At 38.7% G+C, this 23,656-nt stretch overlaps 1 protein-coding gene across 7 annotated transcripts in view; it reads left to right on the top strand.

The window, feature by feature from the left end:
* The window catches only part of CILK1 (ciliogenesis associated kinase 1), a 97,772-nt gene that overhangs the window by 21,699 nt on the left and 52,417 nt on the right, over positions 1–23,656 (top strand). For 2 of the 7 annotated variants that reach the window (XM_043962405.1, XM_043962406.1), the window contains exons 3-5: positions 6,574–6,607; positions 7,222–7,494; positions 15,940–15,994. In XM_043962405.1, the coding sequence (XP_043818340.1) occupies positions 7,394–7,494; positions 15,940–15,994 (156 nt within the window). In that variant the 5' untranslated portion in view covers positions 6,574–6,607; positions 7,222–7,393. Of the gene's footprint in view, positions 1–3,611; positions 3,637–5,180; positions 5,317–6,573; positions 6,608–7,221; positions 7,495–15,939; positions 15,995–23,656 lie in introns of those variants that run through there. The other 5 variants (XM_043962407.1, XM_043962409.1, XM_043962410.1 and 2 more) reach the window with 4 other exon arrangements.

Here is a 23,656-nt window from a genome sequence, read left to right as displayed (position 1 = left end):
TGCTGAGAATAGTTGTCATTCACAGTTTTTCATCAAACAATATTGCTGTCTCTGTGCACAATATTCTCTTGGTCCTGCTCACTTCAGTTCATACAAGAAAGTTAATTTTTTTGTTTTTGTTTTTTGGGTTTTTTTTTTTTTTTTTGCAGGACAATGAGGGTTAAGTGACTTGCCCAGGGTCACACAGCTAGTAAGTGTCAAGTAAGTATTTGAGGTCAGATTTGAACTCAGGTCCTCCTGAATCCAGGGCCAGTGCTTTATCCACTGTGCCACCTAGCTGCCCCAAGAAAGTTAACTTTTAAGAGAACTTCTTTTACCTGGTTTAACTCATTATAAGGAAGACCTGTTAAAAAAGCATTAAGTGGCAAAGGAGTCTTAGCTAGCTGATATTTTTGTCTTTTGTCTTTATTTTTTCTTAACAAAAAAGAGTTTTTAGACATTGGACCAACATTAAAGCTAAATAGAAAGAAACAACACGATTGTTTCAGGACAGGAGGGGGAAAACCCAAAATAGAACTAGCAAAGTACCTAAAAGGTTGACAAAATAATTTTTCAGCTGTATTTTGCTGAAGAGCCGGCCACAGATAATTTTGGCCTTGATGAATATGGAGGAAGTAGGAATAAGAAAGAATGGTGAAAGGGTAAATCTTTAATGGCTTTATTTCTTTAGCCCTTAAAGAAATGGTCAGATACCAAGGCTTTCCTGGACTGGGTCCCAGTGATGAAAGGATAAGAGAAAGCCAAACTCAAAATAATTTAAAATACCCAGAAAACCAGAATATGTTGAAATCATTTGGGTCCATTTGCTGTGGGGCCAATAAGAATTGGTAGAGGTTACTAGCCTTCTCATTAAATTAAGTGTAGGAAAGCTTCTGAAGTTATTTCGAAAGAGAAAAATGATGTTCTTGTCTTTTAAAATGACTCTAGTAATTAGTGCAATTCATCTCACTATGCAGTTACTTAGAACTTAATTACTTAGTTCTTAACCTGAAGTCTGTGGACCAAAGGGGAGGCAATAAATTTAAACATCCTTTTTGTATAGCATTTGTCATTTTTTCTAAACTGATTTTTTAACTGCACCAAGTTCAGAGTAAATATTACAAAACTCTTTGATACCTAACTTACCACAGGGTGGGCCAAAAGTCATGAAGTCATGAGGGGGTTTCAATATTTAACAACTTATTCATTTTTTTGTTTTTAATTTACAATACTATAGCATCATGTACCATATATATGAGAAATAAAGAAAAATAATTTTCAAAAAGTTATTAAAACATTAGACCCCTCCATGACTTTTGGCCCACCCAGTATTACACAAGTAACAAAGAGATTTGGAATATTTACTCTGAACTTGGCAGAGACTTCATTAGCCATGAACTTGGATGGGAAAATAAAATTATATCTTTCTTTTAGTATAATTGGCTCTCTTTGAAATTCTGTGCATTTTATTTTATGGTTTTTTTTGTTTTTTTGTTTTTTAGTAAGGCAGTTAGGGTTAAGTGACCTGCCCAGGGTCACACAGCCAGCAAGTGTTAAGTGTCTGAGGCCGGATTTGAACTCAGGTAGTCCTGAATCCAGGGACAGTGCTCTATCCACTGTGCCACCTAGCTGCCCCTATTTTATGTATTTTTAAACTAATCATAGCTAGCACTTATATATCTCTTTAAATTTTGTAAAGCTCTTTACAAATATTGTCTCATTTAATCCTCACAACAACCCTGGGAGGTAGGTGCTATTATTATCCCCATGTTTACAAAGAGAAAACTGAGGCAGACAATGCCCAAGGGTCATACTAAATAAGTAACTAGTAAATGTCTGAGGACACACTTGAACTCAGGTCTTCTTGACTCCAGGTCTAACACTCTATCCTCTGTGCCAACGAGTTCCATAGGCTTTAGCAAATTGCCATGTGGGTCTATGACTCACATATACACACAAAAGATTAAGAGCTTAGAAAGTTGAGAACAAAAAAGATTAAGACTTAGAAGAACATAACATAGGAGGAGTAAGTCAAAGTCACAGAACTTTAGACTGGGAAAGGTCATCAGCATCAGTGTAGTCTGACCCCTAACAAACAGGAATTCCCTCTACAACATCCTTGATAAATGGTTATCTAGCTTCTCTTTGAACTCCTCTAGCAATGGGAAACTCACTGTCTTCCAAGGAAGCCCATGACTCTTTTGGCCGGTTGTGGTTGTTAAATTTTTCTACTTTTCTTTAGTTGCCTCCCATTGTTCTAGCGCCACTCTCTGGGCACAGTCTTAATTCTACTTAATTTTCTTTCAAATAATACTTATCTAAGTCTAGCATGCCCATTGCTAAGTCTTCTCTATTGTAAGCATCTCTAGCTCCTTCAGCTTCTTCCTTATATGGCATGATTTCCCGTCCAAAGGTAACCAATATAACACATAACTTTTACCCTCTGAGGCCTAATAAAACAAATTTAATCCCCTCACCCCGCAATGTAACAGCCCTTCAAATACTAGAAGACAATATATGTCACTTCCCTGGGTCTTCTCTTTATTGGTTTAAGCACTACTAGTCCCATCAAATAATCCCTGCATGCCATCATCTACAGGCTTTTCACCATCCTAGCCACCAGCCATGGCATCCCTTCCTGTTTTACCAATGGCTTTTCTAAAATATGGTGCTCAGAACCAACCACAGTACTGTAGCTGTGGCCTAATCAGGGCAAAGCGCACCATCTCCCTCATTCTGAACATTGTGCCTTTCATAACAGGCTGGGATTGCATTGGAGTTTTTTTTTGGCTGCCATGTCACACTCTTGACTCCTAATGAGCTTGTAAACCACTAAAACTCCCACATATTTTACACAGAGAAAGGCTAGTTATCTACCCCTCTTCCACCCAGACTTGAGTACTAAATGAAGGAAAGACATTGGGTATAAGCTGTCAGTAAGACTTTTAATTTTATCTCAAGGGTCTCTTTCATTTATGAGCTAGGAAAATATTGACCCACTTTACTGTTGTTTGGTAGGTGAACAAGTGACCTGAGATAAGGATAAAAAAAAATTAAGTTAATAAGTGACTGAATATGAATCAGCCACGTGGGATCATTGTGTAAAAATCTCATATGATACTGAGATGAACTGAAATAGGGATGATGAGGTATATTATTCAGACTCTATAATTAGAGTAGTGTGTCTGGTTTTGGCACTTCCAAAAGATGTGAGAGAACCAGAGTCCCATCAAATAAGACAAAGATACCAATGGGGGTGGAAAGCAGGTCTTTTGAAGAAAAACTGTTTATCTTAGAAAAGAGAAGGCAATTTGATTAAGGGTTTCAAGTAAGCAAAAAATTGTCTTGAGAAGGCCTCTGAACAGATGTCCCTAACTATGAAATTAGCTTAAAATTAAAGACTGGCAGATTTTGGTTAGATATATGGAAGGTGTTTTTTTTTTTTCTTTTCATACCAGGACAAAAGGACCCTGATTCCTGAAGAATTTCAAGAAGAGATTAGGCAACTGTCTCTCCTACCTTCTTTGGACATTCACCTGCTTGAGGGCATAGGGCTGGACCAAATGGTCTCTCAAGAACACTTCATCTTCTTTGCTTCAACATTGTGAAACAGGGCACAGATGTCCAACTCTTAATGATTCCCTCGTTGGAGAATAAGTGAGAAAGTATATGGTAGTCCTTGGTCACTCTTAGTTGCATAGGGACAAAAAAAATCTAGGCATATGATGTCACATACTTTAGTCAGGTTATTATTATTATTATTCTTAGTTTCTTAAGACTGTTAACTCACTGGCTCAATAAGTAACTCCTACAAAAGTTACCTATTATTTTGATGTGTGTGTGTGTGTGTGTGTATGTGTGTGTGTGTGTGTGTGTGTGTGTGTGTATCACTTACATAGATATGTTGGCATGCATCTCATTCAAATGCTTTCCTCAAGCATAGTCTAGGTGCATGAATTAGAGAAGTATTGGGATGTCATTGGAGAAGGTGAGTTTTTGGCATCGGTGCAGAAGGTGTGGGACAACTTTTTAATGGCAACCAGCTCTCTAGACTCAATACATTTTTCTAGGAGGACATTATGGTTCTTCCAATTATATAGTCTGTCCATGAGGATGCAGAATAAAATTTGGATGCTTTACCATCTAAGTGCCTAATATAGCCTTATTTTTACCACTCCCTGTCAGAGTTACTGAGGCTCTGTGATCTGGCCAAGCCTGTTTTTGTTGATCCTTGCAGGGACCTATATAACACTCAACACTACCCACAAGCACAAGTAGAGTACATTTTTCCTCATACTTTACTTCATCCCCTCATCCTGGTTACTCAATGGTCATATTCACTTGTCTTTTGTATATCCTTAAATCTTTCTTTGCAAAAATGGAATTTCTATCTAATTGGTGCATTTAGCATGTTGAGGATTTATAGAACATGGACAAAAGTCATACGGAATGAGAAAGTATGGATAGATTATAATCTGCATAGACAGGTGGAGTTTCTTATCTTGATGAAATCATAAAGCCTTAAGGTAGTGAGTTACCAGCTCCAGCTTTATCTGTTGATTTTGATTCATCTATTTATTTAGCAACATTTAAATAATTCAACAAATATTTATTATAGTCTCAAAGAGTATACAAAATTTAGCTAAGACACTCATGGAGTTTACAGTTTCAAAAAACCCAGTTCTAGTCCTCTCCCTTCTCATTATTTTTTTTTTTATTTTTTTTAGTGAGGCAGTTAAGTGACTTGCCCAGGGTCACACAGCTAGTAAGTGTTAAGTGTCTGGGGCCAGATTTGAACTCAGGTACTTCTGACTCCAGGGCCGGTGCTCTATCCACTGCGTCACCTAGCTGCCCCCTCCCTTCTCATTAAAAAAATTTTTTTGATGCTTTTTTTAATATATTACTCATTTTCCAAATTACTTTGCCTCATAGGATCCTTCCCTATTACAAACAAATATAGTTTAGTTAAGGAAAACCAAAACAATATATTGTCCCTGCCTAATATATGCAGGGGTATATGGGAGCCAGCTCATAGAGCTCTTTGTTAAATTTGTAATGTAAACCTACACCTTGGAAATCAGCAAACGATACAAATCAGGGTTTGATTTCATGTTTTGTTAATTGTCTAGATAAAAGAAAGTGATGGAGAAATTATTAATAATGCAGATTAGACTTAAAAATGTGTCTTAATATATTCCCAGGAGCCAGTTGCCAGCATATTCCCTGTGAACATATACCTTACTCTACTGCTGGAGTCTACAGCCTCTCTTAAGAAGAGGGAGATGCATTTTACTCTTAGTCAAGGGAAGTCAAGATTGGTTCTTTGAAGGGATCAGAGTACTTGTCTTTTAGTGTTGTTTTCCTTTTCATTATTGTGGTCATTGTGTGAATTTTTCTCCTGAATCTGCTTACTTTGCTTGGTATTAGTACATAGACTTCTTTGCAAGTTTCTGTGAATTCTTCATAGGTATAATTTCTCTCAGACTAATAATATTCTATTCATATACCACTATGTGTTTAGTCATTCACCATTCTTTGCTTCTACTTTGTTACTACCAAAAAAAAAGTGATGCCACAGCTTTAAAAAAATATATGGAACTTATCTCTCTATCTTTGAACTCATTGGGGTAAAAGCCCAGTAGAGATATCTCTGGGTCAAAGTATGTGTGTGTCTGTGTGTCTGTGTATACACACATATAGATGTGTATATATATATATATGCATGTGTTTGTATGTGCGTGTACACAGACACACACATATATGTATGTGTGTATATGTATATATATATACATACATACACATACATACAGTTCAGTAATTTTCCTAGTATAATGTCAGATTCCAAAATGGTATCTCAGCCCATCTTAATGAATTATTACTACTCTTGTTTCTATCTCTCTAGGCATAATAACTCACATTTTTATAACAACTTAAAGTTTGCAAAATACATTCCTCACAGTAGGTAGTGTAGTGTAAGTACTATTATGCCCAAATGAGAGAACTAAGCCTAATGGATGTTAAATGACTTTTGTAAGGTCACCCTAAATTAGTAAATTCAGACTTCAAGGGCAAAGCCCACTGCCTCTAGGGAGACTTTTACACAGGGGGTCCGTGAAGTTTTGGGGACAGCTAGGTGGCCCTGTGGATAGAGTTCTGAGTCTAGAGTCAGGAAGACCTGAGTTCAATACTCAGATACTTACTAGCTGACCCTGGACAAATCACTTAATCTCTTTCTGCCTTAGTTCTAAAATGATGATAATAGCATCTACCTCCTAAGGTGTTGTGAAAATCAAATGAGATAATATATGTAAGACATTTAGTGCAGTACCTGGCACATAGTAGGTACTTATTAAATTCTTTCTTTTTCTTAGAGAAGTTTTAAGCTTTAATAATTATTAAACAATTATTTATTTATTATTTATACTTATAATTTATAATTATTTACAATTAAATAATTATTAAAGCTTAAAACTGCACTAAGATTTTTGGTCTTAGTAGCTATTATGACATGCCTTAGTCACTTATTAAAACTTTTTGATTGGTTGATTTTATTTTTTATCTGAATTACTTTTTTCATTTTATTTTTATTTTCAGTTCCACATTCTCTCCCTCCCCACCCATTGAGAAGGTAAGAAATACAATACCCATTATACATACACAGTCATGAAAAACATTTCTGTATTAATAACTCTTAAATAAATAGCTATTAAAGCTTAAAACAGCACTAGGACTTTGGGGATATGCTTTATTCTCCTAAATTTACAGATTATAACAACTTGGCCAGAGCCATCTAACAGATTAGCTGTGGTCCTTAAATTTCTAGTCTGTTGCTTAGCTAGTGAGTATCTAATAGTAAAAATTATCCTGTAAATACACCCATAAATAGCTTGTGCAGTGTGGGTAATTTCTTTCAAAATCTTGTCTGAGAACTTTAAATTTAGTCCTTCTGGGCTTGTATGTTTACATTGATAAACTTAGCTCCCTTTCACAAAGCTATTCTCACTTAGTGTATTTGACAGGCTGGGCCTGCACAGAATGTGTTAGTCATCAGAAAAACATTGAATTGGAGCCGATTCATTATTGAGTCAGTGAAAAAAATGCATACTATTTCCCCACATCTTAGTATCTCTAGTAAGAAATGGAAAAATAGGACTTTATTTGCCTGTTGAAAAAAAAAAAAGACTCATAACCTATATCCCTGAAAATGTGATAGACTTCAGCGTCATCTTTCCTTTTTCACAGCAGGCAGAAGACTGAGCCTTGAAACTATGTATTTGAGAGACCATCACATCTCGAATACCTTGTGCTGGTGCTGTCACCGAAAAGTCTGGCTACATTCTGAGGAGCAGTGCTTCCATGACAGGAAGGAGCAGTCTCAAGATTGAGATGAGCAGAAAACCAGAAGGGGCACACCATGCATAGATATACGACGATCAAACAGCTGGGTGATGGAACCTATGGCTCTGTCCTTCTAGGAAGAAGTATTGAGTCTGGAGAGCTGATTGCCATTAAAAAGTAAGTTTTAAACCTTCCCTACTAATGCCAAGGACTCCCACCCTCCCCAGGTCAATGCTAGCTCCCACCCTGATATATGCAGGGTGGGAGTTCTGACTTTCTGACCAAGGATGTTATGGTATAGTGGAAAGAGCACTTGAATTTGGAATCAGGTCTAGGTTTGAATCTTGGTTCTGCTACTTAGTGGCCATGTGAATTGGGGCAAGACCTTTACTTCCTCTTAGGCTCCTTTTCTTTTATTTTCTTAAAAAAATTTTTTTTCTAATCTTAATAGTATTTTATTTTTTTCCAGTTACATGTAAAGATAGTTTTAAACATTTTTTATTAATAAATACATTTTTATTTACTTAGAATTTTCCCTGTTACATGTAAAAACAAATTTTCACATCGATTTTTTAAAATTTTGTGTTCCAAGTTCTCTTCCTCCCTCCCTCCTCACCCTTCCTTAAGAACTCAAGCAATTCAATATAAGTTATACAAGTGCAGTGTGGTTTTTTTGTTTTGTTTTGTTTTGTTTTGTTTTGTTTTGTTCTGTTTGGTGAGGCAATTGGGGTTAAGTGACTTGCCCAGGGTCACACAGCTTGTAAGTGTCTGAGGTTGGATTTGAACTCAGGTCCTCCTGACTCCAGGGCTGGTGCTCTATCCACTGCGCCACCTAGCTGCCCCCAGTGTGTTTTTATAAGATTTTGAGTTCCAAATTTTTCTCCCTCCCTCCCTTTCCTCCCCCCTCCCCAAGACAGAAAGCAGTCTGATATAGGTTATATATGTGCAATCACATTACACATATTTCCACAATAGTCATGTTGTAAGAGAAAAACCAGAACAAAAGGGAAAAATCTCAAAAAAGAAAAGAAAAAGTAGAACTAGTATGGTTCAATCTGCATTCAGATTCCACAGTTCTTTTTTTCTGGAGGTAGAGAGCATTTTCCATCATGAGTCCTTTGGAATTGTCTTGGATCATTGTATTGCTGAGAAGAGTTAAGTCTATCTTGGTCTCCTTTTCTTCATCTGTAAACTGATAAGGGTTCAGTGGTTTTCTTCCATGTTCTTCCCAGCTCTAAATCTTATAACCCACAACTGGGCATGCAAAATACATTTAATCCTATACCTCTTTCTCTCCCATCTTTGACATTAATCAGTCAATGATCAGTAAACATTTACTAATCATTTACTATGTTCCCGGCACTGTGTTAAGGGATAGGGATGCAAAGAAAGGGAAAAACAAAATCCCTGCTCTCAAGATACTCACATGCTAATGGGGGACACACCATGCAAACAATCATATAAGATGGCTACAGCATAAATAGGAGGTGTCTCTTCGACCACAGAAACAGAATCATAGAATGTCAGAGAAGGAAAGTATCTCAGAGACCATCTTGTCCAATCTGTGCTTGACTAGGAATCTCCTCCATAACATAATCAAGAAGTGGTCATGGAGCCTTTGCTTGAAGACCAACAGTGAGGGAGCGCATTCCTCTTTTAGGCTGCTCTCACTGTTAGCACTCTGATTCAGCATTAGTGGTGCCTTTCTATATTAAGTGACAGTTGATTTGGGAATGCTTGTGGGGTTAGACTTAAAAGATATCTTATGTTGTTGAGTGACTTCTGATTTCTTAAAGGGTTCCAACCCACACACTCTACTTTGATCCCTGTGAGGATGGTAAGGTAGTCATTTGTAGGGCAGGTATGATCTCCATTCTACAGATAAGGTAACTGAGGCAGCATAGTAAAGTAGAAAGAGCCAGGAGCCAGGAGGAGACTTAGGCTGTCCTAACTTTGCCACTAGCCACTTGAATGATCTTGGACAATTTTGCTCTAAAAAGAGAATTGATGATGGTCATGTGGCATGATAAATTTAAAAATCACTATTTTAAAAAATTTCATGCAGATGTAAAACATTACTTTTATTATGGGAGGCAGGTATTTACAACAGGACTTTTGGCCCCAAATACATTTCTTTTTTACCTTCTTCTTTTAAAAAATTTTCTGCAAGAAAATGAATATTAGGGTAGCTAGGTAGATAACACAGTGCCAGGCCTGAAGTGAGGAAAACTCATCAAACTGGATTCAAATCTGGTCTCGGACACTTATTAGCTGTGTGACCCTGGACAAATCACTTAACCCTGTTTGCCTCAGTTTCCTTATCTGTAAAATGAGCTGGAGAAGGAAATGTCAAACCACACTAGTATCTTTGCCAAGAAAACCTCAAATGGGATCACAAAGAGACAGACACAACTGAAAACAATTGAACACCACACATATTAGCTGCACAAATAAAATTGTATATTTAGGGCAGCTAGGTGGTGCAGTGGATAAAGCACTGGCCCTGGATTCAGGAGGACCTGAGTTCAAATCTCGCCTCAGACACTTGACACTTACTAGCCATGTGACCCTGGGCAAGTCACTTAACCCCCATTGCCCCTCAAAAAAATTGTATATTCAATAAAATGATTTATAAAATTCCTTATTTTCAATAATATCCAAAATTCTGTGGTACACCTAATACTGTGACATACACACACTTTGAAAATCACTGCTCTAACAGTTATTTAAATGTGTGATCATGGATGAGTTTTTGAGTCTCTTCTGAAACCCAGGCATAATAATTACCTTGGTGCCTACCTTCCTCACAGTGTTGTTGTGAGGAGGCTTGAATGAGACAATACATAAAATGTACTTTGCCAGTCTTAAAACTCTATGTAAATTACAAAAAGTGCTGTGTTAAATACAAGAGTCAGATGACTTAGACAAATGTTCTGACTCTGCCATTAACTAGCATTTTAGCTGTGTGACTTTGGGTAAGTCACAACCCCCAGATAATGTCTTGTTACACAGGTTCAACTGAAATAATGTTGATGAAAGTGATTGACAAATGGAAGGACCGTAAAAATGCAAGATACTCCTGCTAAATTGTTGGAATTCTTTTGTTCTTCCCCACAACATAGAAGGCAGATTAGGAGTAGAAAAAATGTTTATAGGATCATAGATTTAGAGCTGAAAGGATCTCAAAAGGCATATCTTCCTACCCTCTCATTTTTTCAGATAGGGAAACTGAGGCATGTGGCAATTGAGTGACTTGCCCAAAGTCACATAGGTAAGTAGGCATCAGAGATGGAATCTAAACTCAGGTCCATTCCAGCTCTGAGTTTAGTTTTTGATTACGGAGTCTCCTGAGTTAGATCTGTATGTAGGCCTCTAGCTTGTTACAGAGCATTGGAGAAAACCTGGCTTGTCCTTGGCTTCCACAGGCCCCACTGAAGTAAGTTGTCTTTCTCCCTCCTCTCAGTTAGTGACTGGACATACTAGGAATTCTGTTGGCTGATCCAAAATGAGAGCCAGCTGCTGTTTTGGAGTAGACCTCAAACTCCTTTACTCCAGAGGCCACAGAAGACTTTCAGGTTCATCAGGGAAGAAACTATACTGGGACTTTGTTCCATTGAGGGGTGGTATGAACCCTGGTTACTTAAGTGTGTGCTTTGTAACTATTTTTGGAGCACCAGTGTAATATATCTTCATAAACAGACCTGAGGCCCACCAACTGCACCCTTTTGTACTTGCCCTCAGAAGAAACGAAAATAGTCATTTTTGATGCTGGTGATAATGAGAATGCTGATGGGGAATACAAGAAAAGAGAGGGAAGGAGAGAGGTTAATATTTATCTCTGTGGTCCCCACCCTAGGGACATTGCCCTTTGAGTCAATCTCCTCTGAGATATTTGACTTTCTTTATTTCATGTTTTAAGGGACAGTGATCTTTGAACTCTCAGGAGCCCCAAGAGGCCAGAGAACCTTGTCTTATTCACTTTTTTGTAGACCCCCTCATTGTTCAGGGTGGTGCCCTTATACACAAGCAGGAGCCCTGTATCATGGAAAATACAAAATGAGATTTTCAAATCTTCACACCTCATTGTCAGCTTTACAGGAGTATGTTACTGGTAGGTAGGACTGTCATTTAGTTACAATGTCTAATTATGGCTTGTGTGTGTGTATGTGTGTGGGGGGAATCCAAAATTTGAAATGAAACCCAGGAACTGGTATGCCAGCAGGAAGAATTCTGAGGATGGAGTATCACTAAGAAAATTAAAGGACTATTATTTCCCCTAGTTTTACATTAATAAATGTTTGTTGAATGATTGAATGAGTGAGTGAATGAGATAGAGTAGGGAATTGGAAGGAGAGAAAGGCCAAAATATAACATCCTTCAGTAAAGCATTCCATATCTTCCCCTCCTCTTTTCTGCTTTTGTATCATTTGCCTTGATCCATAGATCAGAGATGGTGGGAGCCAACTTTGGGAGGTACAGTGGGAAAAGCAAGGTCATTTGGAGTCAGAGGACCTGGGTTCAAATCCTGACTCTGTCACTACCTACATGACTATGGGCTGTGTTCTGAGCCTCACTTTCCTTATCTGAGCTCAGATACTACCTAGCTATATGTCACTTAACCTCTGTCTGCTTCAGTTTCCTCATGTGTAAAGTGGGGAAAATAATACTATTTACCTACTAAGGTTGTTGTGAGCATAAAATAAGATATTTGTAAAGTGTTTTGAAAACATTAAAACATTATGTAAATGATAGCTATTATTGTCATTATTAAGTACATATCTCCATTCCTTAGTCTTATTGAATACAAGGCTGAACCCTTGGATTTGAGGAAGGAGGAAAAAAAAATAAAGAGATGTAAAACTGAGGGAGATAATGATGGCCCTTCAATTTTTAGAGTACACTCAACATTGTGAACATTTTTCTAGTCATGTTTTGATATTCCTCTTTTTAACTTAAAAGAATTTTTCCTTCAGGTATAATAATGCCTGAATTTCATTCCAAAAGCAAATGTAACCTTTTTTAAATTTCACATAAGCCATGATTAAATACTCTAACTAAATGATAGTACTGACGCCACCAAGGAAGAAAATATGATCTTGTCAAACTGACACTAAGATGTGAGGATCTAAAAATTGAATTTTCTTTTCTTTTCCTTTTCCTTTTCCTTTTTTTTTTGTAGGGCAATGAAGGTTAAGTGACTTGCCCAGGGTCACACAGCTAGTAAGCGCCAAGTGTCTGAGGTCAAATTTGAACTCAGGTCCTCCTGAATCCAGGGCCAGTGCTCTATCCACTGCGCCACCTAGCTGCTCCCCATAAAAATTGAATTTTCTATTTTCTATCCTAGAGGGTCAAGTTAGCAAACATTGCTCAACTTAGCAATCTATATTAAAATGTGGTCTCCAATCAAAATTGGAATCATGATCACTGTCCTGTTTGACTTAGATCGAAAACATTGCTGACTTGACTCTATAGGATGGAAAATAGAAAATTTGATTTTTAAATGCAGTGGCTGGGATGCTAGACTTGCTATAAGGAACATTTGGGTTGAAGTCCTGTTTAAAGACATTTAACTGTATGACCTTGGGCAAATCCCCTGGGCTTCAGTTTCCTGGTCTCCAAAATGAGGGAGTTAAAGTTAATGGCTTCTATATCAGTGATCCATATCTGTGATCTTACAACCCCATGAATTTCTTTGGACCTCAGTGTTTTTCATCTGCAAAATGGAAAGAATGCCTATGGTATATAAAAGGGCTATGGAAATATCTATCAACCTCATCATCATTTATCATCCTCATAGGATCAAGAATTTAGAGTTGGAAGTCATCTCAGAGACCATCTTATCCAATCTCCTCATTTTACAGATGAGGCTTAAGTTAAGGCCCAAGGAGTGGATAAGTGATGTGACCAAGGTCACACAGGTAGTTTGTTGTTCCTGTTAAGTAGTTTTCAGTCATGCCTGACTCTCTGTGACCCCATTTGGGGTTTTCTTGGCAAAGATACTGGAGTGGTTTGCCATTTCCTTTCTAGCTCATTTTACTGATGAGGAAACTGAGGCAAATAGGGCCAAATGACTTGCCGAGGGTCACACAGCTAATAAGTTTCTGAGGCTGGATTTGAACTCTGGAAGAGTCTTCCTGACCTCAGGCCTGGAGCTCTATTCACCTAGTTGCCCAGGGTAGATTTACTGGTACATTTATCTATACGTTTACTGGGTAGATTATTTTTATTGCATTTCAGTGACAGTGAACATACACCCTGAAGTAGTTCGCAGTTTTCATATCCTCCATTGTGTCTATCACTATTCCTTGTACACAGAAAGTGTTTGACAAGTATTTATTTGTTTCATTTGAAGTAACAATGAAAGGAGCTCTAAGATTCTGTTTTTAGAGATCAGGCTTGGTAGTGTAACTACTGCCTTTCTCCTTGTCTACAGAGGATTTAGAATGAAGGAATCAGAGGTTTGTGCCCCCAGATCCAATTTTGCTTTTGAAATATAACTGTCCATTAAACTAGTAAGATAAGCTTGGAGTCTGGAGGGCCTGGGTTTAAATCAAATCTCAGAAACTTCGCCGTTATTAAGGTAGCTAGCTAGAACAGTGGATCTGGAGTCAGGAAGAACACAGTTGAAATTCAGCCTCAGATGCTTCCTAGCCTGGTGACTCTGGTCAAGTCATTTGATCCCTGCCTGCCTCAGTTTCCTTTTCTGTAAAAAGGGGATCATTAAACAGCCTACCTCCCAGGGTTGTTGTAAGGACAAAACGAGGTGATGTTTGTAAAGTGCCATACAAATTCTATCTATTGTGGTTAGTTTGTGACTTTGGGCAAGTAACTTAACCTCACTGTGCCTCAATTTCCTCATCTGTAAAATGGAATGGGAGTTGGATTTTATGGCCTTCCAATTCTAAATCTGTGATCATAAGAAAGCTAAGAGATTGGAGAAGGGGGAAAAAAGGCTTAGTTTCATATAAAGTAGAAAGTCCCACATCTGATTTCTTTTTACAAAAATAGTGCCTTTTTATCATGTAACAAATACAACAGTACAATATAATTTAAAAAGCATTTGCTAAATACTTTCTGTGGGCAGAGTATGAGGTATATGCTGGAAGATGTATAAAGTTTGGATAAAATATAATCTCTACCCTCTAAGAGCTGACAATCTAAATGTCCACACAGAGAGCTAACTACAAGACATAAAATTATCTAACAAGTGCATAACACAAGAGTCCTGGAAATAGTGGCCCCTCTTTCCCCCTTACCCCTCTGCTTCTATTCTGAGTCCCGGAGCCATTGTCCAGGGGAGCGACACTTGTGGAGAATGGGCCCACTCTTCCTGTTACCTCCCAGTGTCAGTTATCAGATAACTGCCTCCAATGGTATAGGTAAGCCAGCTTATCTTCCTGGGGGAAAGGCAGAAGTGTCATCTGCATCAGACTACTGCCTTTTGTTGTTGTTGCTGTTGTTGCTGTTGTCGGTCAGTTGTGTCCGACTCTTTTGAAGTTTTCTTGGCAAAGTATTGGAGTGGTTTGCCATGAGGAAACTGAGGCAAACAGGGGTAAGTGACTTGCCCAGGGTCACCCAGCTAATAAGTATCTGAGGCTGGATTTGAACTCTGGTCTTCCCATCTCCAAACCTGGTGCTCTATCCACTGTGCCACCTAGCTGCCTGTAATGTGTAGGTCTTACCTTCTATCCTTTGATCCATGCTATAGAATGTGACCCTGAGGGCATCCTTTTTCCCCTATAACCCATATATTAGCCTGGTAACATTGACCTTATTCATTGAGATGGTGTGAAGAAAACATTAGTTTTAAGGTGATTTTGACTATATGATTTTTTTTATTCTGAAGTTTTGCATTTTGAATATCAATATGTGTTGACTATATGATTTTGTTAAAGATTTACTAAACTTTTTACTGCTAAGAGCTGGAAGGGAACTTAGAGGTCATCCCCCTCATGTGACAGATGGGCAGAACCATCACTGGAAATTCTATCACCAGGGGAAAATACAGTTGGTAGAGGGAGAACAATTTGCCTTGGTTGAATGAAGTCATAGAGACAGTCAGTCCCCAGCAATTCCTAGGAATAAGCAGACAGTATAGGGGTAGGCCACAGCATTGAGATGGGAGATAGGTAGGACCCCTGTGGCCCTGTGCAGTGCCAGTGGATAGAATGAAACACAAGGTAGTGTGCTCCTTTGGCATTGGTGTCCTTGGACAAAGTCATGTTTGCCACCTCCTAGCTATTGCTCTTTAGATGGGGAAGCTGAAGCTCTTGGGGTTTAAATGTTTTGCCCAAATTGGAGAGCTACTTAGTGACAGAGCTGAAATTAGGACCTAGATCTCCTGCCTTGCTCACTTCATTATACTGTGCTACACTAGATCTCCTTCTATACTTGATGGCATAGAGTAGAATTAATTAGTAGGCCCTAAGATGCAACACAATTTAGAATGATATAGAATGATGAGGTCATTTTATAGATTTCATTGAGGTAGAACCTGGGAAGGATAGTAAGCTTTGTCCAGTTTTTAGTGAAAACTGCAATTTTTGTGAAAACCTTGATTTTTATGAAGCATAGATAGTTGTTCTCATTAAATATACAATTTGTTCCTTTCTTCTTTCTTAGGATGAAAAGAAAGTTTTATTCCTGGGAGGAATGCATGAATCTTCGGGAGGTTAAGGTATTTTTTTTTAATACATGAGCAAATCTTTTGTGTTAATCCCAGTTTTCAACAGTTTGTTTATATGAGTTAGAGATGACTAGTAGTTTTAAACACAATTTCAATTTTCTATTTATTAATTGTTATTACTACCTCTTCTCTCCCTCTTTCCCCAACCTTGACAATACAAAGCTGTTAATAAATATAATGACTATGAAGTATTATACTATCATCTACAATAATAAATGAATTCTCCCTGAACACACAGACTCACCCCAATATAAAGATTTTGCTTTTAATAAACCAAGTATATCAGTTCATTGTATTATTGGAGTGCCTAGCTCTAGTCTTTAAGCTAAGTTCCAGTATTAACATTTGTGAAAATTTGTTGGCAGGAGTAAAGATGATTTTTCTTTTTTCCAGTTAGACTCTTATTATCTCTTTTCAGTTTTTCCTCTCTTCCTCTAATCATTTACCTTTTTTCTTCTCCAAATTGATGCCCTATAACCACAATCAAGATAAATATGTATCAAACTTTTTGTAATAGCATTTCCTATTTGGGGGGCTTTTCTTAATTCGGTATTACAGCCAGATAGCTTTCCTGTTCTCTTTCTTTCCTTTAGTTTTCTTTTTTCTAATTGAATGTCCTGATTCAGCCACTTTTTTGTATCAGAATAGTTAGCAACTCATTTTTTTTCTTGCCCAAATAGCTTCTCATTAATGTAAGCTACATGATTTATATTGAAAATTACTCTTTGGGGCAGCTAGGTGGCACAGTGGATAGAGCACCAGCCCTGGAGTCAGGTGGACCTGAGTTCAAATGCGGCTGCAGAGACTTGACATTTATGAGCTGTGTGACCTTGGGCAAGTCACTTAACCCCATTTGCCTCACCAAAAAAAAAAAGAAAATTACTCTTTAGTTCAATTTCTTAGCTTTCTTAGCTTACAGTATACCTCCACCTTGATGACCTTAACATAACATTCTATGCATATCTCTAACCTTTCCTTAAAAGCATAGCAGTGGGAGGAGGGGTAGATCAAACCCAGAAGATAAAGTCTTATGTTATCAAAAATTGTCAGTACAAAGTTCACCAAGGTGGAAATCAGGTATTCCCCAAGGACATTTTATTTTTTCTTCACTGAAAGGAAATTTCGCTGGAACTCCTTCCTTGTTAGAATGGGCCTGTGGAAACTTCCTTCGCACGACAGAATTAATTCTCAAATATTTGCTATTTCTCAACAACACATACAGGATTCCTATTTTGACATTTTAATCCTCTCCCCACCCCTGAACATGCACACCTGCACTGGTTGATTGGAGGCAGCAAGGACAAAAAGAAAGTCTCTTTATGCTGTTTCCCTCCCTCAACCTCCACCTACAGCTGAGGGTCTAGAATTGAAGCTTTTACCCTGTCCCAGTTGCCAGTGCTGGTCAGAAGCAGCAAGGAGAAAGAGGAAACATGAGATGAGAGGGGGAGGGAAGCAAACAAACCTTGTGTCATTTCTCTTTTTTTACCCTCTCTGGCCCCCATCCCTTTCCTCACTGCACCATGTTCTCCACTTGGATGCCTCCTGGACAAATCAAGCTAAACAAGTCCAAAACCAGGCTCATTATCTTCCATCCCAAACCTGCTCCTTCTTCTGACTTTACTCCACGATGCCACCATTCACTCAATGTACCAATATCCCAGTATTCCATGCACCATGTTCTACTTTGTACCTTGGAAAGTTTGCCCCTCACATACCCTCCAGACTCCCACCCTGAAGTTTACAGAAGCCACCTCTAGGAGCTAGAAAGTGGGAGGGTCTTACTTCAATTACCTAGCTCATGGAATAGTGCTCAGAGTGAGGATATTTCTGTGATTCATCCATTCATTCAATGCCTACAATGTATAGAGAACATCATGCTTAGTGAAATACAAACTATAGATAAAACATGACCATTGCCTTCCTATAACTTAGTCTAATGGGGGATAAGACACAAACTCAGATAATTAGAAATTTACAAAACAAATTGCTATATAAGGAATTACCATTACCATGCTTTTGAGAAATTCAGCAGGAAAAGGAGAGTGGGGTAGACATTTCAGAAGTAGGAACAGCCTAAACAATGACAGGAAAGTGTAGTAGAGTGTATTGAATGGGAAGAGGAAGTGGCTCACACTGAATAGACAGTAACGTTAATGGAAGGAAATGAAATGAAACAAGCTTTGAAAGCTTGTGTGGTGCTAAATTGTGGAGAGCCTAGAGTGTAAGGCAAAAGGATTTTCAACTTACTTTAGTTGGTCATAGTGGGCCAAAGGAAAACCATTTAACATTTTTGAACAGAAGAATGGTCCAGAGCTATGAGTAAAAGAACATTATTCTCATAGAATAATAAAGAATAAACTGGAGGGAAAAGGGAATAGAGATGGAAAGATCTGTTATAACACTTTTGTGGTAGCCCAAGTGAGTAGTGATGAGGGCCTATAGTAGAACTGAGGCAATAGAAATAGTAAGGGGTGGATAAATATGAGCAATGTCACTGAGATTTTTTTCATTTTATTTTCAGTTTTAGTTAATAAGCATTTATTGTCTTTCCATCCTACTTACCCCAACTTGTAAGAAACAAAGAAAAAGGGGGCAGCTAGGTGGCGCAGTGGATAGAGCACCGGCCCTGGATTCAGGAGGACCTGAGTTCAAATCCGGACTCAGACATTTAACACTAGCTGTGTGACCCTGGGCAAGTCACTTAACCCCAATTGCCTCACAAAAACAAAAACAAAAAAACAAAACAAACAAACAAAAGAAACAAAGAAAAACCAAATCCTTATAGCAAAGGTGCATAATCAAGCAAAACAGATTCCCATATTGACTGACTCCAAAAAATGTGTCCCATTCTGCCCCACTGAGGTGAGTCTTTCACCTCTTTGTAAGAAGGTAGAGAGAAAAGAGAAAGCTTCATCATCAGTCTTGTGGAATCATGATTGGTCATTGCACTGATCAAATTTCTTAGAGTTTTCAAAGTTGTCTTTACAATGCTGTGATCGTAGAAATTATCCTCCCAGTTCTGCTTACTTCACTCTAAGTCTTCCTAGGTTTCTCTGAAATGGTTCCTTTTTATCATTTCTTACAGTACAATTCATTGGAAATAGTATTCCATTATATTCACATACTACAGCTTATTTAACCATTCCCCTGTTGCTGGGCACTCCCTTTGTTCCCAGTTCATTGCCACTACAAGAAGAACTTCTATAAATGTATTCATGATTATGGGTCCTTTATCTCTTATTTTGATCTCCTTAGGGTCCAATTCTAGTGTTGGTAATGCTGGGTCAAGGAGTATGCATAGTTTAGTGACTCTTGGGGCACTGTTTCCAGTTGTTTTTTGGAATCACTGGACCAGTTGTACCAACAGCTCTGCCAACAGTGTACTAGTGGAACTGTTTTTCTGCAGCTTCTCAACCATTTGTCATTTTTTCCAGTCTGATGGTATGAAGTGTAACCTCAGAATGCTTTAATTTGCAGTTCTCTAATTTACTAGTGCATGGAAGTATTTTTTCTTTTTAAAATTAATTCATTAATCTATTCATTCATTCATTTGTTTGTTTATTTATTTACTTGCGGGGAAGTGAAGGTTAAGTGACTTGCCCAGGGTCACACAGCTAGTAAGTATCAAGTGTCTGAGGCAGGATTTGAACTCAGGTCTTCCTGAATCCAGGGCCAGTGCTTTATCAACTGCGCCACCTAGCTGCCCCATGGAAGTATTTTTTTTTTAATTGTTTTATTTGTTTCCATGCCCCACCCCAGATTGAACCCTCCCTTTTGCCAAAGAAAAAACATTATTGCTGAGATACTTTTGACAGCTCCTTGTCACTGATTGGGTGCAAGAAGTAGGGGAAAGGAAAGTGTCAAGGGTAATACCAAGGGTAAGAAAATGTTATATTGGGTGTATGGTGGTATCACAGAGTAAAGTCAGAAGAAGGAACAGTTTGGGATGAGATAATGAATTTGGTTTTAGACTTGTTGAGCTTGAGATGCCCAAGAGACATCCAAGTGACCTATAGACAGTTGAGAATGTGGGGTGGAACTCATAAAAGAGGTCAGGGCTAGAGTTACGGATTTGAGATTCATTTGTTTAATGGTGGTTGTTGAAGATGTGAGAGGGAATGAGATTGTTAAGAGGAAGAGTTCATATAGAAGAGAGCTGGTGACAGAGCCCTGGGAAGCAAGACTGTGGAGGAAGTGAAGGGAAAAGAGATGAAGCAAGGAGAGTGTGGGGACTCTGAAGCCAATTAATCAAAGAGCATTTATTAAAGTGCCTACTATGTGCCAAACACTTATTAAGTGCTGGGGACAACAGACAAAAATGAAACAGCTCCTGGATTCAAGGAGATAACATTCCATCAGGGGAGATATTATACATACACATATGTGTATGTGTATGGATAGATGAATGGAGGGGGGGGGAGAGAGGGAGAGAGAGAGAGAGAGAGAGAGAGAGAGAGAGAGAGAGAGAGAGAGAGAGAGAATGAGAATGAATAAGTACATAGCAATTTAGGGAGGGAAGGCACTAGCAGTTGCCAGCATCAAGAAATTAGTGCTTAGGGGCAGCTAGGTGGCGCAGTGGATAGAGCACTGGCCCTGGAGTCAGGAGTACCTGAGTTCAAATCCGGCCTCAGACACTTAACACTTACTAGCTGTGTGACCCTGAGCAAGTCACTTAACCCCAATTGCCTCACTAAAAAAAGAAAGAAAGAAAGAAAGAAATTAGTGCTTGAGCTTTATCTTGAAGGAAATGAGGGCTTCTGTGAGGCAGAGGTGAGGAGGGAGTGCATGGAAGATCACCAGTATAAAGGCAGGGAGACAGAAGATGAAGCGTCATGTGTGACAAACAAGAAAACCCTTTGGGCTGGACCTAGAGTAAAGGATGAGGATTGGGATAGGGACTAGATGTATAATTTCATTTCCATGGGAAACTCCAAGGAAACTCCCTCCACTAATGCGGGTCAGTAACTTTTCTGCAACTTATATCAATAAACTAACATTTATGAAGCACCTCATATGTGAACATCGTTTTATAATTTGCTCAAAGCGTTGAGAGACTTAAGTGTATCACCCAGAGTCACATAGCCAGGTCAGAGATGGAACTTGAACTTGGAAAAATGTATAAAGTAGATTGGGGTCAGGTTCTAAAAGGCTTTGAAAGGGTAAACAGAGGTGTGTACTTTTTAATGCTAGAGGCAATAAGTAAACACTTGAGTTTGCTGAGTAGGGAATGACAGGAGCAGACCAATGCTTTTTAAAAAATCGCTTTGGCCAACTTGTAAAGGGTGTAATGGAGTGGGAAAAGACTTCAGGCAAGTAGAGCTATTAAGAGGCCAAGGAAGGAGCATATCCACTAGGAAGACTCAAAAAGGTTCCAGGGACTTCAGTGAAGATGAGCATGAACATTTGGTAGTTGGTGGTGTAGAGAGGATGATTTCATTAGAATGGTGGAGGGAGAATCCATATTGCAAATAAATGAGGAAAGTCTGTGTAAGGAGGAAGCAGAGGCATTGAGTGAAATGAACTTTTCCCATTTCCATGTTTATCAGTGAAGAGGAAAAAAAAAGTTGATAGTCCGTGTATAGGGTAGAAGGGTTTTCTTATTGTTGTTTATTTGTTTTTGCTTTTAAATGAAGGACCTGAGTGTGTTTGAATGAAAATGGGAAGGACCCATTGGAGTGGGAGAGACTGAAGACCTGGAGGAGAGAAGAAAGGATGTAACTTCTAAAGATGTTGGAAAGGAATAGGATCAAGCACGTAGGTGGAGGAATCCACCTTGATAAGGAGGAAGAGGAAACCCCTTCTTCTGTGACCACAGACAGGGAGAAGAGACCTAGTGATGGTGCTGAGAAGTTCTGAAGAATGGAGAATAGGGTCTTAGGGGTACTCTAGCCATACTGGTTTTTCAGCTCTTCCCTGAACTTGATGTTCCCTCTCCCTCCTTCATTCATTTCCTAGAGCTGACCTCTGTGTCTGGAACATATTCCCTCTTCAACTCAGCCTCTCAGAGCATCAGTTCAGATGCTACCTCCATGAACCCTTCCCAGATTCCCACCCACCCTCTCCTCAGATTACCTTTTACTTATTTATTTGTAAACATATTGGAGCCTCCAATAGATGATATGTTCTTTAAAGCCAGGCAATTTCATGTTTATCATATGCATCAACAATGCTCACCACAGTGCTTTGCTTGTAGCAGATATTTAACAAATGCTTATTGAATTGAATTGCTACTTAAGGCAACCAGAATAGGTCCCCAGAAGGATATAGGGAAGAGGATTTCATACTTGTACAAACTTGGTAGAGGAAGAGGAAATAGTTGAGGCTTTGGAGAAATTGCTTGTGTAAATATCTTTAGTAACAGTGGCATTAATTCAATTCAGTAATTGTGAAATAGCTAAGGCAGTGTGCATTAAGCACTATTCATTCATTCTGCAACCATCATTCAACATTTATCAAGCACCTGTTGGGTGGGTCCATACTCTATTAGATTCTGGAGATACAAAGATTTCTAAAATGGTAGCACCCATTGTTATAGTATCTAGGGGTTCCTAACCTGGGGTCTGTGAACTCAGATGAGGAAAAAAAAAATCACATCTTTATTTCAATATGATAGTTTCCTTTGTAATTCTCTCTATTTTATTTTATACATTTAAAAATGTTATTCTGAGAAGGGGCCTATGGACTTCACCAGTCTGCCAAAGGGGGGTTGGATTTGGGGTTGGAAGGCCTGCTCTGTGATTTACTGTGTAACCTCAGCTTAGAGTCTCAGCTACCGTCTTTAAAAGGAGGGGATTGGGCTAGATGCCCTATGACTCTTTCCATCCTTAAATCTATGATCCTGAGATCTCGGCCCTCAAGAAGAGCCATAATTTTCAGTTGCAGGTCTGTTGCCTCCACTTTAAAGATCATCACCCCTTACCTGAGCTTTTATAACTTAAGTAAGGTTTTCACTCGTTACTAAGGGGCTAGAAGCAAGAAGCAGGTCAGCCCAGTAGGGCAGAGCAGATAAAGTGCTAACGGGCCAGAGGTCGCAGCCAAGGGGCCAGTTTCTATTGGAAGGAGGTCCATAGTGTGTGAAGGTAAAGCCAAAGTAAGAACCAGAACATACTAAAAGAAATGGGTGTGTTATAGAGCCCAAATGTGTAGGCATCCGGCCATACAAGCCAAGCATAAGGCAATGGCTGAATCAGAATTTGAATGAGCTGGCAGAATCTGGGACTCAGGAAATAGGCAGAGAAGATATTTTGAACTGGAAGTAGCATAATATTAATGTGAACTCTAGAACATTGTTCAATCATTTTCAGTCCTGTCTCACTCTTTGTGACCTTATTTGTGGTTTTCTTGACCAAGATACTAGAATGGTGTGCCATTCCTTCTCCAGCTCGTTTTATAGATGCAGAAACTGAGGCAAACAAGGTTAAGTGACTTGCACAGGGTCACACAGCTAGTGTCAAGTGTCTGAGGCCAGATTTGAACTCAGGTCCTCCTGAATCCAGGGCCGGTGTTTTATCTACTGTGCCACCTAGCTGCCCCTCTTAATAAATGTTTTTTGATGGGTTCGGTCTGTGTCTTACTAGATAAAAGCTTTTTGTTATTAATGATAGCTAATATCTGAATAGTCCAGAATTGCTAGATTGGACTGGATCCATTGTT

This window comes from Dromiciops gliroides, chromosome 4, assembly GCF_019393635.1.
Source record: "Dromiciops gliroides isolate mDroGli1 chromosome 4, mDroGli1.pri, whole genome shotgun sequence".
Classification (NCBI taxonomy): Eukaryota; Metazoa; Chordata; class Mammalia; order Microbiotheria; family Microbiotheriidae; genus Dromiciops; species Dromiciops gliroides.
This window is presented reverse-complemented; position numbering and strand designations above follow the sequence as displayed.